This window comes from Cyrtonyx montezumae, unplaced genomic scaffold (assembly GCF_038088225.1).
Source record: "Cyrtonyx montezumae isolate F1298 unplaced genomic scaffold, pur_monq_1.0 scaffold_1, whole genome shotgun sequence".
NCBI classification, from domain to species: domain Eukaryota; kingdom Metazoa; phylum Chordata; class Aves; order Galliformes; family Odontophoridae; genus Cyrtonyx; species Cyrtonyx montezumae.
Window position 1 is genome coordinate 15,011,033 of NW_027071825.1, and position 17,971 is coordinate 15,029,003.

Genomic DNA, 17,971 nt, shown 5'->3' on the forward strand with positions numbered 1-17,971 from the left:
AAAAATCATTCCTTCCCTTGAGACAGTAAACACACATCTTTAAGTAGTACCAAACTGGTTTTCTGAAAATGATTTATACTTTAAAGAGTCATCGAGCTAATATGAATAATGAAGCAAAACATCAAATAAACAATTTATCTTTGAAATAATATTTTTGCATTAGAGTTCAACATTATTGTAAAGACACTGCAGTATTGATTATATCTTCTGAAGTGCTGCCAGTTACAATAGCACATTTTTGCAATTTTCCAAATATGATATATAGGATGCTGGCTTCCTATGAAAAGTAGTCAGGGACTGATCGTAGAAACCATCTGCAAAGTACCTCAAATAGTCTTAGAAGTACTGAAATGCATTTACTATCACGTGTTCTGACTATGGATAAAATTAGAAATTAAAGCCTTTTAAAATCAACAGAAGCAAAAAGCTTGAATACAGCATCAGAAAATTAATCAGTCTGAACTTCTCAGAAAGCAAAAAATAACTACTGAACTCTTGCACTGAGAAAAACCTTAATGGAAAAATAAAATACCTACAAAGATAACTTTGTCTGAAGTAACAATCTGAACATAAACCTATTATCTAAGCTAGAAATAAGCGACTAACATTTAGATTATGCTAAAAATGAAGCAAATTGGCAAAAGTCAGTTACGTTCTAGACATTACACATTACCATACTATTATAGAGAATAATACAAATATATTCTCAGCGTAGTCAAAGACCATCTCCACGCTGAAAAGATACTTCTTTAGTACAGATAAGCAAACTACTACTCTTCGCTCTGACCTAAGCACGACCAACTTCCACTACAGTCAGTGACACATAGTTCAGACCCTTTAGGGGGAGTTTCACGAAGACTAGCAGTAAATAGTTCAGTGTGTGCCATCAGAACCACACTTGGATCGCAAGTGGGATCTGAGCAACTGCTATATGAATAAGGTTTCGGAAAGTCACGTTATCATCCCAAGATTACATAAATTATTTGTAATCACAATAAATTTCTTTCTTTCCAATCCTCCACAAATTCTTAATAAATGGGTACTCAGAGGTAATACTAAATATTAAGTAATTGATGGCTTTAGGTCAGATCCATCACAAATATTTGCGGTTCTTGACTTAGAAGGAGATAAGAACACTAAGTCTGCTGTCTTCTGTCAGCAGAAAGGAAACAAAAACAAACAAGGAATAAGAGAGAAAACTCAAAAATGAAAAGACCTTATTACTGCCACTCAGTTCTTCAAGCCATGAAAGGAACTAAATGCCAGAATTTATAGTGGGAGCCAGCAATCAAACTGTCTAGGGCCACCTGCTCTGAACTCTGTGCAGAACTCAAAGCAAAGCATTATAGCACTCAAGTTCACATGCAAAGTTTAATATAACTTTTTCAACTCTACCTTCAGTGCCACTACAACGTATGATACTGTATATGACTAAGAGGACACATGGATACACATTAGGTCTTGGTTTCCAATTCCAATCTAGACACCTCTGGGATGTGTAACAGTTTCCATGTGATATGCTCACATGGCTTTCTTTCTGTGGAGACCAAGTTGGAGGCAAACTAGTGTTTTCCACACCTAACTCTGGTATCAGACTGTTCTCAAATTCAGTCTATATGAAGTCAACTTCTGGGCTGAAGGAAAAAAGGACTTGAGAGATCTGACATACAACTGACTACTGGAGGCAATGAAATAACAGATGCACCAACGTGTGTTGAAGATTGGGCCTGCTGGAAATTGCCCAACCAAAAACACGTATTGGCTGAGTGCTGAAGCTACTTGTATTTGGTCACTTTCTTATGGAGAAGGATATATATGTATATATATAAGGGGTAAAGTAACATATTACTTGCCAAGAAATATAGAATCACGTAGTGCAAGAACAAACAGCTAAGGCTCCATGTGCTATTTTGGAACTTTCACAGATTTTGAGTAATTAATATTGAAATTTAATATTGCCTAAAATCCATATGAAGAGAATGTCATATATTTTTCTACCCACTTAACTTGCAGCGTCTTTTGTTCAAACAAGAGAGCTGTAAGGAGACAGCCAAATCCAGTACTTTTCTCAGCCTGTTTGTACTGAGATGCATACAGGTCTGTTTTATGAGCTCAAGAATCACAGAGAACAGCTAAATATGGCTTTAGAATACTGTTTATAGACATTAAACAATTGCTTTGTTTAGATCCTGGAAAGACGCTAAGATGATGGAAGCCGCACTTCTTTTTCAACAAGTGAGTAACACTAGCAAAAGGAGTATAGCCTAGAGTAACTTACTATTCCATTATTCTTTATTTTAAACATAATTATTTAACAGAATCAGAAAAATTCAGCATTAAAGAACTGACAAACAGAATAAAAAAGCTTTAAGGAATTTCCGAGGAAAGAGTTTTTCGTTCATTTAAACAGCACTCAGGAGCAGGACGTGTAAGAAATAGCTTACTATTTCTTGTATCTTGAGAACTCCTTTGACACATTCCTATATTTTCCTTTTCAATCCTGAAAACAGCAAGGTCAACAAATGAAAATGTAAGCAATTTTCAAAATACGATAATATTTAATGGAATTCTGGGTATAGACATCAACTTTTTTTTTTTTTTAACACAAAGATGTACTGTATGGTAGTAAACATACTCTTGGTAAACAGCTGCAAAACAGAAGTTCTTTTAACAGTATGTGAAGGCTTCATTCTGGAAAAATAAGGTGTTTTTTTTTTTCCAGCACTTACAATATATTTTATGTTTTAAAATATATCATCAAATAGTCCAAGTAAAGGCTTGACATCACTGGTTTCATCATCAGGAAGATATCTAAGGAATATTAAGCAAAATAAGACAAAATTAGGTACAGTGCAGAGAGACCTATAAAATCAGGAACACTACGCAAAACATTTTCTTCCTAAGAATAGTTAACTGATAATACTACCATGCAAATTCATCTTTTGAAAATGAATTTGTAGTAAATCAATAAATTGCCATGCAGAACTAAGCACTTAACACTTAGACAACAGAGGAATACAAGCAACTTCTTATTACCTAGGTTCCAATTCTTCCTGCTCCTTTGTGAAAATAAAAAAATTCTCTTCCCTAGTGAGCTTAGAAGAGTCTGGGAGTATTTTTGAAATTGAAGAACACTGTATTTTTTCCAGCTCTTGTGAAAGATTTGAATGCTTGTTTTCTTGAGAAGCGAACTGAAAGGCAAATGTTAAAATGTTAAAAAAACTGCTGGATAGATTCTTATAGTCCTAGTTCCTCGTGACATCAACATCACTCTGAACACAGAACGCATGCTCATTCAAGGTTTGGACAACTCAGATAGGTTCAGAAACTTAGTATGTCCAAACTGACTCACATGTCAGATACAGTAATTTACATACGAAAGACTATTTTTATTACAGGAAATCCTGTTATATAAATATTTTTACTCACCGTATTTATATGTTCACTCTCTGCAGATAATTCCACTTTTGATGAGCTACTAAACACAGAGAGAACTGGGTTCTGAATACTGGTATCATCTTGTAATAGGCAAGAGCTGGAAATGTCAAGTTGAGAAAATTAAGTTATTTTTACGGAAGTGCAAAATAGTTTACTTTTCAGTTCAGGCTTTTCCCTCCACACTTAAATAAAAAATCATTTCAAATTAGTCAACGATTCCTATCCTTTTAAAGTTGAAATTTTACTAAATGTTCTCAGTAAACAATCTTTTATATATTTAATTATGCATGTGAACACCAAAATATGAACATAAAGACATGTAAAATATAGACAATTTAAAAAATGAATAAAATCGCAATAAATAATATAATGCTTACACTTCTGAAACGTCACTTGTGGCTTCACTTGTTGAATACTTGTGAAGGGTTTCGTGCTCATCTGGAATGTGAAAGCAGGTATTTTCACATTCCATTTAAGAATCAAAGTTTTAAACCAGCCAGCAAATAACCAAAAAACATTGGAAATGTTTTACATATCATAAATAATAAATATCCACATGTCCCAGCAAGAATAGGCCCCAGGCCAGAGCTGCAGCTTGTGGAGAGGAGCTTGTTGTGGAGGAGCAGGAGGCCTGGGGGAGCTGCCACCCATGGGGACCCATGCCAGAGCAGCGTGTTCCTGAAGGATGGGCCCTGTGGTATGGAGCCATGTTGGAGCAGTGCTTGGAGAGCTACAGCCTGTCGGAAGCACACACAAAATCGATTTGGGAAGGGAAGGACTCCTGTGGGAGAGATCCCACATGTATGAGAAGTAAGGAGTGATCACTTTGAAGCAGTAGAGATGAAGCACTATGGATTTACTGCAGTTCCCATTCCTGAGAGAAGCAGAAGGTGGATGAGGGAAAAGTGTTTAGTTTGCTTTTACTTCTCACTGCTCTAGATTGATACCAATAGGTAAATATATACATATAATATATTTTTATAGAGAGAAAATAAAATAAAAATATATGTATTTAATAAATCTTGTGCTGAATCTATTTTGCCCATTACAGAATTGGTGAGTGATCTCCCTTGTCCTTATCCCAGCTCAAGAGCTTTTTTTTTGTAATATTTTCTCCCCCTTTTCTGCTGAGGATGGGAAGTGAAAGCATGGAAGAGCTGAGCTACCTGACATATTTATTCACCATAATCCTGTAAAACAATTTGTACATAGAATTCATCAAAATAATTTTACCAAGTTCTCTACTGGAAAGGTTGCTAGCAACTACTAATACTTCATCATCAAGATCATCCCAAATGTCATCTCTCAGTTCAGTGTTCATATCCAAAGGATCTGAAAAACAAGATCAGCTTTTACCTGTATCAGTCAAGTTATGCATGAAAGATTCTTTAAGATTTTTTATGCCATTGTCTCTCAGCTTTTCTTACACACACTGAATGATTTAAAGAGAAAGCTGTAATCCATAGACAAGCACATTAGAAACTTCTCTGTTTTAAGACCAGTTGTTCAATCTATTGAAGGGAGGACTGTCACATAGGTGCTTTTTCATCAGCATTGTTTTGAGGTAAGTTTTCAAGCATTTCCCAGCTTTATTGTTAAGATTTTAAAATGAAAGTTACTTAATATTTGAAAATACTTTGTTTTCTGGTGCTTTCTGTCACTTTAATTTGTTTTGTTCTCTTTCCTCATCACCAATCCAATTCTAGCACCAGAAAGTGTTTTGCTTTGTTGCCTTGGCCCTAACAGTCAAAGATCCCCAACCTAGATTTCCCTTTCAACACAAGGGAAGCAGGCCAGGCTGAAATAAAAAATATGGCTGAAGAGACACCATAAAGCACCTGGAAGGCTATTGTAATTTTGGGCATGCACAGTCAGCATGGTGCACTACTGTAGACACATACACAGTTTAAAATACTTAACAGTAGGTTACTACAATTTCACAGTTTATTCTCTATTTCCTGCATTTATTTATATGGAATGGAATGACACCATACTAGAGATGTAGTTAATCGTACACAAATCATAGAATTTGGTGCCTTATCTCATTGCAGCTATTTCTGGTGAATTTTTTTAAAGTGCAGATGGCACAGCTTATATGGTTAACGTTACATTTTCTGGTAGAATTCAACAGAGATGATTTTTAGTCAGCAATATGTTCCCTTGGTGCTGCATGATTTGCCTCAAGATATTTACTCAACTATAGTAAAACCAGAATATTCATCTGTCTTTCTGTTAATTTATTCTTATAATGGATCCATATAACATACTGACTGGATCACACAGAGCTACTGATGATATGGCTATGCAACAGTCTTCCATTTTAAGACTAAGGTAAAAAATATAACATGGCTGAGTACACAGGAAAATCTCAAGTATTAATTTAAAGGAATATTCCATCCACTTAAGGCAGCATAAGCAAAAAAAAAAAAAAATATATATATATATCAGTTTATCTCAACACTGCTTACACGTCTGAGTATGATCACAGAATCATTAGAGCTGCTTCTTACTTAACCAATGGACAATCAAAACCTGACACATGCCAATCTGCCATCACCAAATAGAACAGCAAAGGACATACACTGAGGAGGACATCGTGGTTATATGCTGATAATAATGACTGACCATGTAACCTCAAATATAAAAACATTAATGTCCTTTCCAGTGAAAGAAAAGTAGAAATATTTTTTTTTCTAGATAGCGATGCTTTACTAGTTATGGACTCAGATGTTGAATAGTGAGATTTTGTTAATGTCCAAACAAAAGCTTCTGTTTATTAGCTTCTTCCAGTAGAAAAGGAAAAGAAGACAAGGTATACATACACAGGTAAAATACCTTTCACATTGCAAGTGTCATCAGCAGAAATACCTTGCAAGAAGTATTTAGATTTGTACCCGCATATAATTGAATTTAATCATTGTTTTATTTAGAGGTACATGTACAGCCTTAGATCTGCACCTGCATATCTTACTGATACTGGAAAGAAAGCCAATTTAGGCCACATTATTTCCCTGTACTGGTTGCTATTACGATTTCAGCAAGTTTCAGTTTACACACAAGGTATGCTCAACACTAAACAACAAATTTTATCATTTCAAACATTAGTCCTAAACTTACTACTCTTTCCACAATCCAAGGACTGGAACTGTTTCTGCGATCTTCCTAAGTTGTTAAAATTATCTACCTGGTCCACTGAAGGTGATGAAAATGACCCTTTATTTCCAGATCTATTAAAAAAAACAACACTGACATGTCAGTGGAACAGTTAAAGAAAGCTGCAATACAGAATAATTATATTCAGAAAGCGGGCACTAGTTAAAATTAAACATACTACCTAAAGACATCTAATTTTTGTTATTTATATTCATTAGTACCTTGATGATGCTGGCATCAAAGATTTGGGTGCAAAAACAAATTGTTTGAGATCCACACTTCGAGCCTCATTTAACATCTGCATCTAAAGAAAGCAGGTTATTGTAATCAATAAGACAAAAACTGAAAAGTATTTTTTTAACAATCTGAATTATATTATTAATATCCTACCAAGTTAACATATTTTTAAAGATCACACATTATATCTTTCTGACATTAGTTATCTCTTGAGTTCTCTTAAAAAAAATTCGAATTACATGCTTCTATTATAGTTATCCAAATAGCAGGACAAAGTCAGACTGGGTATCACTAACTCCATCCGTATTAGCTACAGGCCAAATCGTTCTTCTCTATTATGAACAAGCAAAACAAAACTGTCAGGAGTAAAAAATATAACACTACAATATCTCAAATGCACAGAAGATTAGTTTGGCATCATGTTCAAAGCTATGTAGGTCACACCAAAAGTAATGCCTCCTATTTATTTTCACAGAAATGACAACAGATATGAAGAACACAGTAGTAGTACCTGATAGAGCAAATTCTCAGCGTATCTCCTTACTTTGATAAATACCAGTATTTGCTTTTGTTCACATTGCATTTGCCAGAACTAAGTTATAATACACCATCCAACAATTCCTCTGTACTTTCCCCACCACAATCTATCAAATGGCATGAAAATAAAAACAGAGTACATGCAGAGAATGGCATCTCAGGAAGTATTCCAAACACCAGTGGAAACTGTCAAAGACTCCAAGATCTTTAGAACCTTTCTACTTCTTTGCTTTTTGCATCCCACACAATCTTGCAAGTTTGTATTTACTTATGAAATATATACAAATACAAAACAGAGTAAAAATATATATATTCAAATGTTGACTGTATTCAAATTAACCTTTAACCGCTTCACTGGGGGTACAGATGAAGTAGAGTTCCTGCTCCTTAAATCAGCCAGGTACAAACTAAACTTTGAATCTCCACTTATCTCAGACTTTGGATGTACTCCAGTTTTACCTGAGAAAGGGTATTAAAAGAACCTTCAATTAGTTTACAATGGATAAATCATAGTTCTTTCCAAACCAATGGAAACTTTTCCTCTAAGTTCACTATCTCTTAATAGAAGACAGCAAAAGATCTATCACACTAATAGTTACATAAGAGGTCAAGCTTGACACTCCCCTTAAATCATATGTCAGATGATCTGAAAAACAGCCATCATAACTTCAATATTAACAAAATGTGGCTTGTTTGTTTGCTTTTAGCAAGAATGCACTCCTGACTTCTGTTAATGTAGACATTGGTATTAACAGAACTAAATGAATCTAAACAGAAATAACATATTTAATGAAACTCACAGCAGTCATGGCCACATACATCTTTATTTTTACAGCGATGGTTACACTCTCTGTTACTGTATTTCTTGTAGCTATTTTCTTCTTTAGACCTGCTTCCTATATGAATAGGATACAGAAGTGCTCATTTTTTACTTTGTATGCATTGTTGAGGGAGTTTGTCATGCAGCATAGGATGGGCTAAAAATAATCTGGATCACTAGAATTTTTTTTTGCCTCCAACAAAAAATGAGCTGCTCTAACACTATAACTGGAAATAAAGTAACAAATACCATGAAAAACAGAGACTACCACTATTCCCAAAATCAAACAGCAGCATTAGATAGCAAGCTCACAACATTTTTGTAACTTTCAAATTCAAAGAATTGCACATTAGCACTCAACAAGCAGAAACAGTAATATTACATCTTTGTTATAGTTGAGAAAGAAACAATATGGATAAACAAAGATCTGACTCTCCACTGAACTGAAAATTCAATCGTCTGTCGACTTTGGAATTAGCTGGGTGCTGTGATCTCACTGATTACCTGTATCCACTTTTTCTGCTGGCAGACTTCGTGCTGAGGCACAAGATGCATCAAGAGAAGACTCAGCTTTCAGTTTTTTATTTGTAACTACTTTGCTTCCCACTGTTCTTGGTGTTAAGTAAAAGGCTGTATATGTTTGCTGTATATCAAGGCCAACTTTGGGAAAAGAAAAAAAAAAAGTATTTCAAATTGCTATGAACTACTTCTTGAACTACTGATCATTTCCATATTTCCAGAAATTAATGCCATCCCTACTATATGAGTAATACAGCTGAACTATACAGAGCATTATTTCCATTAATAAAAAAATTCTGTACTGTTGTAGAAATAGGTGTATCTCTCACTTTTCACTGCTGATATAATTTTCACTCTAAAACTGTACTGCAGTCTAATTTATGTGACAGCAGCTTTGTACCGACAAAGAAGTAAAATGAGAATGTTAATAGCACTCCTGAATTTGAATGCTAATGTTTCCAGTTTTAACTAAACCACGCTTGGCAATAGACTATGAGAGATATCAGTTATGAAAAAAAGAGTATTCTGGACTTCAATTAGGCAAATATTGCTGAAAAACAAGACAGGCTTTTCAGAAACGCAACATTTCTTCAATGTCTGAAACAGTTGCAGACTAAAGTAAGAAGGCACTAAGACATGCTTGTGGTGTAACTTCACTGCTACCAATGGGACAGTTTCACAGAAATTAACATTTTTTTCCACTGCAGTTTTACTGTAGTCAGTACAACTTGAAAATACTGAAGTATTAATAAAATTACGTTTCTTTATCTCGTTTGATTAGAAAACACTTCTTCCTGCCTGATCAAAAGGTTTAATGACATTCTAGAATTATTGTAACCTAGTAACCTAAAATGTAATGGTTTCCTAGAAACGAAAATAAATATATACACATATTAGTTAATCTGGCACACAGAAATCTTCTTTACAACTGAAGCAGGATGAAGAATTGATGACAGCCAGTTTGACAGGTCGCTACTGTCCTCCATCTACTCCTATAGCTTCAGTTTCATGGAAACTGGCACTGAGGGAGCTAATGTTAAAATCTTCACACCTTAAGAAACAAAATCTTTCACTGTAGAAATTTCTTGTACTGAAGCGGAGATGGATCTGTGTCAAGTACATTTGTAGGCAAAATTCAAAGAACATGAGATCTCACCATTTGCAAATAGAGTTCTTCACCATGCAAATAACCAAGAAAGTTAACTGAATTTAAAGGTAACATGAAAATCTTAATTTGTATTAACTGAGCAAAACTATTTCTTAAGAAAAGTTTTTTTTGAGAATGCTAATATCCTACTAAATAAATGGATTTGTAATTAGGATAGATTGGTAATATTCAACAGTATAAAAAATAGAATTTGTTTATCAGTTCAGTTTATTATACTTTGGTCTGATATAAAGGGTTTTAATAACTTATTTTAAATTCTTATGCAGTTATTTTTATATTACAAGTATACCAATTAACTTACCATAATCAGAACTAATTAAATTTATACTAATGTCATCTGATTTAAGAGCTCTTTTCACTTCAATTTTCTTCATCCAATTTCCAGTTTTCAGCAGCATGGAATCCCTGTAAGGCATCAGTAAAGCTTCAGGAGATACAGTCAATGAAAACAAGAATCTATACAATACTGTATCAGTAATTAAGTAAAGGAATCTTTCTTTGGCTTTGGCTCTTGGACTTCTTTTGATAAGGGGCCTAAGAACAGCATTTCAAATATATATCATCTGTGGTCTTAAGCCAGGATCCTGCATATATTAGTTTCAGCTCTGCCAGAAGTGTCAGACCTTGGCCAGCACTCCTGCATAGATCATGCAGTTAAAAAAGACTTTTGTCTCTTTTTCCATTTTCTCCAAAGTTCAGTTATCTAACTGGAGAATTTAATTTCATCTCTGACATAGGGACAGTTCTGACAATGCTATTATTACAGAAATATTGATAATACTCCTATGTAACAAGTTGAGAACTTAAAAATATTTTAAGATACTTTACATTTTTGTCTTATGAAGAGTTCTACAACATGGCATTACTGTTGTCCAGACACTTGCACATACCCTCCATGCTGACATGCACACAAGCATGTTTTTTTGTTTTTGTATTGGGTTGTGGAACATTTCAGGAGACAACTGAGTAACTACACAATAAAGACTAATTTTGTATTACAAAAACTGCAAGGCAATAAAGGATTAAACAGCGACAAACTTGAAAGACATGAGGAAAAAAAGTTGATTATACATACATTATTTTCTGAATAAAAATTACTTGATTGTCAGCATCTCCTACAATCAACGTAACATAGTGAAAATCTGATGCTGTTCTCCTTGTCTGTAGCTGCTCAAAGTTTGTTAATCTGGTGGTTACTAAAATTTCAGCAAATGTATCACTGTATTTTGGAAGCTAGGAAGAAATTATATAGAAGATGACACAGGAACTGAAATATGCAAAGTAAAACATACATCCTTCCATAAATTTTTAATGTTGATACAACCACAAAAGGTCAATTTGAGCAATTTGCAGTACAGTTTCTATGTGCTGTGCTTTGACACTCTTATATGTCCAGGTAGAAGCTGTGTCTCAAGTGGTGTCACCCAGGAATCTCCCTTGGAACCAGCACTCTTCAGCATCTTCATCAATAACATAGACAGTGGAACTGAGTGTACCCTCAGCAAGTTCAGTGATGACACCAAGCTGAGTGGTGCAGTTGACACAACAGAAGGAAGGGATGCCATCCAGAGGGACCTGGACAGGCTTGAAAAGTGGGCTCACATGAACCTAATGAAACTCAGCAAGGTCAAGTGCAAGGTATTAACACTTAGGCTGGGGTAACCCCAGAAATGTGCACAGACTGGGAGAACTCATTGAGAGCAGCCATCCAGAGAAGGAGTTGAGTCCTGGTGAACGAAAAGGTGGACAGCAGTGCACACCTGCAGTCCAGAAGTTTAACTTCACCCTGGGCTGCATCAAAAGGAGAGTGTTCAGCAGGGTAAAGGAGGTGAATGCTTCCCTCTGTTCTGCACTTATGAGGTGCTAACTGCAGTACTGGGTCCAGGCCAGGGGCCCACACAGGCATAAGAAAGATGTGGAGCTGCTGGTGCTGGTTAAGAGGGAAGCCAAAAAGATGATCAAAGGGCTGGAGTACCTTTCTTATGAAGAAAGGCTGAGGGATCTGAGATGGTTAAGCTTCAAGAAGAGAGGCTCTGGGGAGATATCACTGTGGTCTTCCAATACTTGAAAGGAGCTTATAAGCAGAAAGGGGAGTGACTTTTTACATGGCCTGATAACAACAGGGCACAGGTGGAATGAAAGTAAAAGGGGAGATTTAGGTTAGACGTCAGAAGTAATTTTTTGTTCAGAGGGTATTAAAGCATGGGAACAAGTTGTCCAGAGAAGTCATGGATGCCCCGTCCCTGGAGCTGCTCTAGGCCAGGTTGGATGGGGCCCTGGGCAGCCTGATTTAGTGAGTGGCAACCTTGTCCATGTCAGGGAGCGTGGAACTAGTTGATCTACACAAGGTCCCTTCCAACTCAAGCCATTCAATAATCTAGTACTGTCTTGGTCATAGCTGAATACTCAGTATTTGATTAAGTATTGAGAAAACAAAACAGTTCAAGTCCCCCTAAAAAAACCCTTCTGTGGTCAGTGCAAAGTGAAAGAACAAAACGATTATTTTGATAAAAGTTTTCAGACTCAAACGTTTGACATTTCAACATCCCTCTATGTTTATCATTGCTGAATCTTTCTTTTGTGAATAAATTTAGAGATATTAATCAGCTATTAAGTCAAATGAAAAACTAGATCTTTTTACAAAAACAGCATTTCACACAAGTATACAGTTTTATACCTCAAAAGCATCTTAATTTGTACTGACTTCTGAAATGAAAAATGTATAACATTCTGTGAAAACTGAGGCAAAGTGGCTATTTGACATAATCAAGGACAAAGACAGAATGCTTACCAGAACCTCAGAGAACACAGAATTAGAGCATTAGATTACACCCTACCATTGAAATAGTAGCAGCTAGGTTAATGTAACCACTTACTCTTTATATATAATGCTAAGTGTGACAGAAAATTTACATTAGCTAATGCTTGTTCAGTAAGTTCTATTATACAGTTGTTTTTCTGTCTCTCAGGTGGGGTGTTTCTAAAAAGTATTTAAATATTTACATTATATTTAAAATATTTAAGTATAAAGCTAGAAAATGAATATATTGGTGTGTAACTCCAATACAAAATGCTATTAACAGTGGAGGGGAGAAGGAGCAAAGTTAATGTACTATAGGGAATGTTCATTCAAAATCTGTCCTTTAGTGTTTAAGAGTTTAAATACACTATTGCACCTGCTGCAGTAAAAGGAGGTCATAATATTGTGAAGTATTCTATCAGTGAGGGCTTCAAATTTCCTAACAGTAATGTCTGCACTTTCATTTATTAATATCAGCAAAAAACAATAAAATAAACAGAAAAGCCATACCTGTTCAATGTTAAGCTCATATTTTGGAAGGTGCAAAACAGATTCTTTAATCTGGTTTCCAAAAGGAGGATGTCTGTTTAAAACCTGCAAAAAATTAGTTTCATTTCTGATACATTCAACTGATAAATGATGCTGGCACAAAAGTAAATTCAAGGTCATAGTCACCAGAGTAATTATGCTACAAACAAAAGCTCTTATCACTCCTAATTCTCTACAGTCAGGGATTCCCAGGATAGTGACACAGCCAAAAGAAAAGAAAATTCCAACACAGTGCTCTCTCTTCTGTTCAGTAACAGCCAATGAGCTAGCTTATCACGTTGAAGAACTAGGCAGGTTTTATGAGTTGACACCCTATCTTTAGTGAAAACAAAACAGAAATGAAAGCAAAACTTGAAAAAAGTGTAGAAAAGAAAAAAATCAAATAAAAACATAACTGAAAAACCTGAATAAGATAAATTTCATTTAGAATTCCAGAACACAGGAAAAGCAGTCAAGAGCATAAGAACTTTTCTAGTGCAAAATCTAACTTGCCTAAAATTAGGAGCATTTTAAAGACGATTCAAGTAGCATTTTATTCTATGACTGCCTTTAACTAAAACTATCAATAATGGAAATTCAGTATTTTCATTATTATCATAAATTAAGAGTAACAGTAAAAAAACACAGAAGGAATTATATATTTACAAACATTACTAAGAGGAGAATGCATGTTACCTTTTGTTTCAAATCATGTTAATAATGAAATTCTATGTATTTAAGCAGCTACTTTCCAAAACTAGCAAAATCTATGAAGTCAGTTATAATAAATTTCCTAAACTGAAACATAATTTCAGCACATTTTCAAGAAAAATAGAACAGTAACTCCAATTTCTTAATTCACTTGCATAAATGAAGGAATCATTTTGAACACTCAATTTTGCTGGCACTCATATAGTAGACATATATTATTTTCTTAATGTTTATCTGCATACAAAATAATAAATTACCAATTCAAGTTCCCTTGCATTTGTGTCTTCTATTTTTTTAAATGATGTCAGCCCAGCATTTACCATAGCATTTGACAATGACACACCTGTGAAGAATTTTTGAAGTTTTATGTTGTTAAATGACAATTACTAATCTCACAACTATTTTAACTGTATGATAGTAAGTAAAAACAAAGCAGAAATATGCTTGCTCAAGATTTATGTTAAAGTGAAAGAATCTCAAGTGCATTTAAGCAAACTAATAATAAAAACAACTGCAGGAAAATATTTATGATAATCTAGGAATTGTTGCAAGGTTAGCAAAATATTCTCTCATTTATGTTGCATGATAAGAGGACTGGCAGAGAATTCCACATGCAACCTTATTCTTCTTCATGATTCTGCATTCTTTTAAACTTTTAGTGAGATTTAGTCAACGCTCTACATATGAAAAGGCATTTCCTCACCTAGAACTACAGCCTACTACAGGGACTGAAATAGTTTTAGATAAAAGATGCCAATTAAATGGCTTTCGTGCATATGAGTAGCAGGACATACACAGACAGCTTTTTACAAAGAAACTTACAAGCTACTGAGAGGTATGCGATTATACAAATGTGGAGTATGTTCTAAATACAGAGAAGAACATTAAAAATAACCCTCTGAAAGCATGAATGATATCAATAAATGGACTACTTCATCCAAGAAGACAACAACATACTTGTAATAACTTTGGTACTTAGCTGTAGACAAAACTCACAATTTCTGTAGTGACTGTTTACATAATTAAATGTCTCCCCATTACCCATTTAAGTCTGTTTCACTCTACAGCTTATACCATTTCTGACAGGTACATACCAATTTTTTCCAATTGTTTAGACACGTGAAGTGAATTTTCCCAAAGTTTGCACCTGAAACATTTAGCTAAAATCAAAGAGTTTAATAAAGCAGAAAAGCTGTCTTTACTTGATGCCAGAAAGTCAGATAACCCTGTAAAAATAAAACTTATTTGTATTAATCAATACATACATATTTTTAGTTATCATATTTATAGAAAAGGATTAAATTTTACCGTACATCTAGTAACTCTTACACCATTTCTAAATATTTTGCCAGTATCTTGTGTCAAAGTAAAGTCCTGAACAGGAATGCATCCTAGGTGAGCCTGAATAAGACTGGAAAAGAAATATTTATGTCTTGGTACATAAGCTTTACCCTAAGCTACATGTAACAACACAGAAGTTTCTACTTGAAAAACAGAAGAAAATTCAGAACAGTAAAATGCAAGCTCTGGTTCATTCTGAAGTTACACACTACACTGTAGCATGAATTTCAACAGACATAAAAGGAAATTTTTTCATTAAAAAGTAATCATATAATGTAAAACTTACCAGTTCACTTTCATTTCTCTTGTTTTAATCCTCCCCTCCATTGGAAACCTACACATGAATATATACTTAGTTTGCTATTCATAGCTTTTGATGCTAAAAGCACACTTCCCTTTTTCAACGCATATAATTTCTTTAATACCTGATAGTGACTTTATCCTTGTCTTTATTCAAAGCATTCAGTATTTTCTTCTCATTTGTTCTTAATTTGACATCTAGAAATTCTGAGCAGTTGGAGACCATTGTAACCTGTAACAGTTAAAACTTTCTTATTTTTTTTCTATAAAGATTATTCTGTGACAGAAGGGGATTTTTCTTACAGTTTTCAGATGAATATTCCACTTGAGCTTATCCAAAACCAAACACATTATTGCTAAGGTTTATGACATGCAAGGTAAATATAAATAGTTTTTGATATTTCTTATTTATTTCACTTTAATTTTTCCATCCCTTAGTAACAAAAAGAGCTGTAAGGGAGCAGGCATTCCATTTATTCATGGCCAATCTGTTCTACCATAAGAACTGCCTGAAAACAAAATATATTTTGTAACTTAATTGTTGCAAAAATAACTTGCTAACGGACAGCGGAAAATGACTTAAAACAGAAAGACAGTAACATTTCATTAGCAATAAAAGCTGCTCTTAAGGCAGCTAGGATTTGCAAGAAAATACAGCTAACTAAACTAACTAAGCTAACTGTGTTTTTTACATAAGCAGAACCGCTTTGGCCATTTCAGATCTTCCTAAGAAAGGATAGAGATGGGAGAAAGAAGTGGAAGTTAAAAGATCTCCCAACTAAAAAGACTCAAAAAATGCTCCACATGTATTCTCTAACATGTTACACATCATGGTAACAAAGCCTAAACTCTTCAGCAGACACAAGATTCTGAATCTTATTTTTTTATTCTGTTTAAAATCAAATGAACAGCTGTAAATTTTCATTAAGATGGAAAATTACCAATTCCTTTAAAGTTTCAGTTCCCTTAATTCTGAAAAACTGCTTTACTGTATCAAATGCAATATAATACCACGCCATTAATCTTCCAGTCTCTGTAAAAGAAGAACATGCCTTCAAAAATCTATAGGCCAAGTATTTTTTTCAGTCTATATGTATTTTTTAAGTCACAAAAGTGAATTAATTTACTTATTAGAAACCTCTTTGACATTTAACACTGCTGTCTTAATATGCTGCCTGACAGATATTAATGATCCTGTCACAGAGAGGCAGAAAAACATGCACCATTTAGTTATCTCCAATGAAGATGAAATTCATGCCAACAATTCAGACTGTGAGCTCCAGTCGCTGAGAAGCCAACCACCCTACAAGAGGACTGTAGAGTAGAACTGGTATTGAGAAAACCTCTCCTTCATTGCACTTAATTATATCCTATTATCCAGTGATAACATTCTATAATTTTCTCCTATCTTCAACAAAACTTTCAGCAACATCAAAAGAGAAGATCTGTTCAGGGCTTAAGAGAATGAACTTTCATGACTTGTTGGAGAAACAAATCACATAATTCTAGGCACAGAATTTTTCAGATTCTACTCTCTATTATGTTTGTGAACTCATATTAACAGTTCTCAGGAATAGCTGTAAACTTTTGTAGTTTGTTATCTCAACATCACTCTTGAAATTTAATGGTTTTTAGATAAGCATTACCTGTTGGCTTGAAATTGTTTTCTTCATCCATTCTGATCAAATTGAAAGATGATAAATCATTCAAGTTCTTCAAACACAGTTCTGTCCACAATTTGAAAATATAATTATTTTTAGCACATACTGAAAAAACTTACCTATGTACAAGCCAAGAACAACACCATCCAATTACAATGGACATATTCAAAGTAATTCTGCTGAATTCAAATAAAGATCTTTCTCAAGACAGTGACAAATTTTTGCCTGAGGAAAGCTCACTCAAAGATATTTGACATTATCATTGCAAATGTGGCAAAGTAAAAGAAACCGGATACATGACACACAGGCTACCATTTTTAACACCTAATGATAAGCCTGAGAATATATGGTGTTTACACAAATGACTTCCCCTAAAGTTTGAACACTTACATAGTTGAAATTTCAAATATCCACAGGTGTTAAAGAATCCTTTGTGAAAAAAAGTAATCTTACTGTATCAGGTGAATTTGTATTTACTTCACTAAATCTGTTTATTTGCTTGTGTTGGATATTGGCATGAGGCTGATCAAAGTGTTTTGCTTGCTTTTCTCTCTTTCAAAATTAAGGGAACATTAACACAGCATTCAAAATTTAAAAATAAGTTATGAAACCATTCAAAGTGAGAATTCTAAGAGCAACCAGAAGTATTTCACTTTGCACATGCAATGTATGAAAACAGAAGTAACTATAAAAATTATTACAGCATATTTCATGTAAGCAGGGAGAAGAAGCTACAGATTCTGGAATAGGGGAGAAGA

General features: G+C 34.3%; 1 protein-coding gene across 1 annotated transcript in view; it reads right to left on the reverse strand.

The window, feature by feature from the left end:
- Positions 1-2,709: 2,709 nt before the first annotated feature.
- The window catches only part of HFM1 (helicase for meiosis 1), a 33,566-nt gene continuing 18,304 nt past the window's right edge, over positions 2,710-17,971 (reverse strand). The window contains exons 20-39 of the mRNA XM_065741566.1: positions 17,199-17,279; positions 16,494-16,585; positions 15,678-15,784; positions 15,539-15,586; positions 15,225-15,322; positions 15,006-15,137; positions 14,169-14,254; positions 13,183-13,266; positions 10,948-11,105; positions 10,174-10,277; positions 8,690-8,845; positions 8,166-8,261; positions 7,706-7,824; positions 6,813-6,895; positions 6,556-6,665; positions 4,672-4,770; positions 3,816-3,876; positions 3,430-3,535; positions 3,037-3,191; positions 2,710-2,811 (exon numbers count right to left, since the gene is read on the reverse strand). Coding sequence (XP_065597638.1) covers positions 2,745-2,811; positions 3,037-3,191; positions 3,430-3,535; positions 3,816-3,876; positions 4,672-4,770; positions 6,556-6,665; positions 6,813-6,895; positions 7,706-7,824; positions 8,166-8,261; positions 8,690-8,845; positions 10,174-10,277; positions 10,948-11,105; positions 13,183-13,266; positions 14,169-14,254; positions 15,006-15,137; positions 15,225-15,322; positions 15,539-15,586; positions 15,678-15,784; positions 16,494-16,585; positions 17,199-17,279 — 2,042 coding nt within the window. The 3' untranslated portion in view covers positions 2,710-2,744. The remainder of the gene's footprint in view (positions 2,812-3,036; positions 3,192-3,429; positions 3,536-3,815; positions 3,877-4,671; positions 4,771-6,555; positions 6,666-6,812; positions 6,896-7,705; positions 7,825-8,165; positions 8,262-8,689; positions 8,846-10,173; positions 10,278-10,947; positions 11,106-13,182; positions 13,267-14,168; positions 14,255-15,005; positions 15,138-15,224; positions 15,323-15,538; positions 15,587-15,677; positions 15,785-16,493; positions 16,586-17,198; positions 17,280-17,971) is intronic.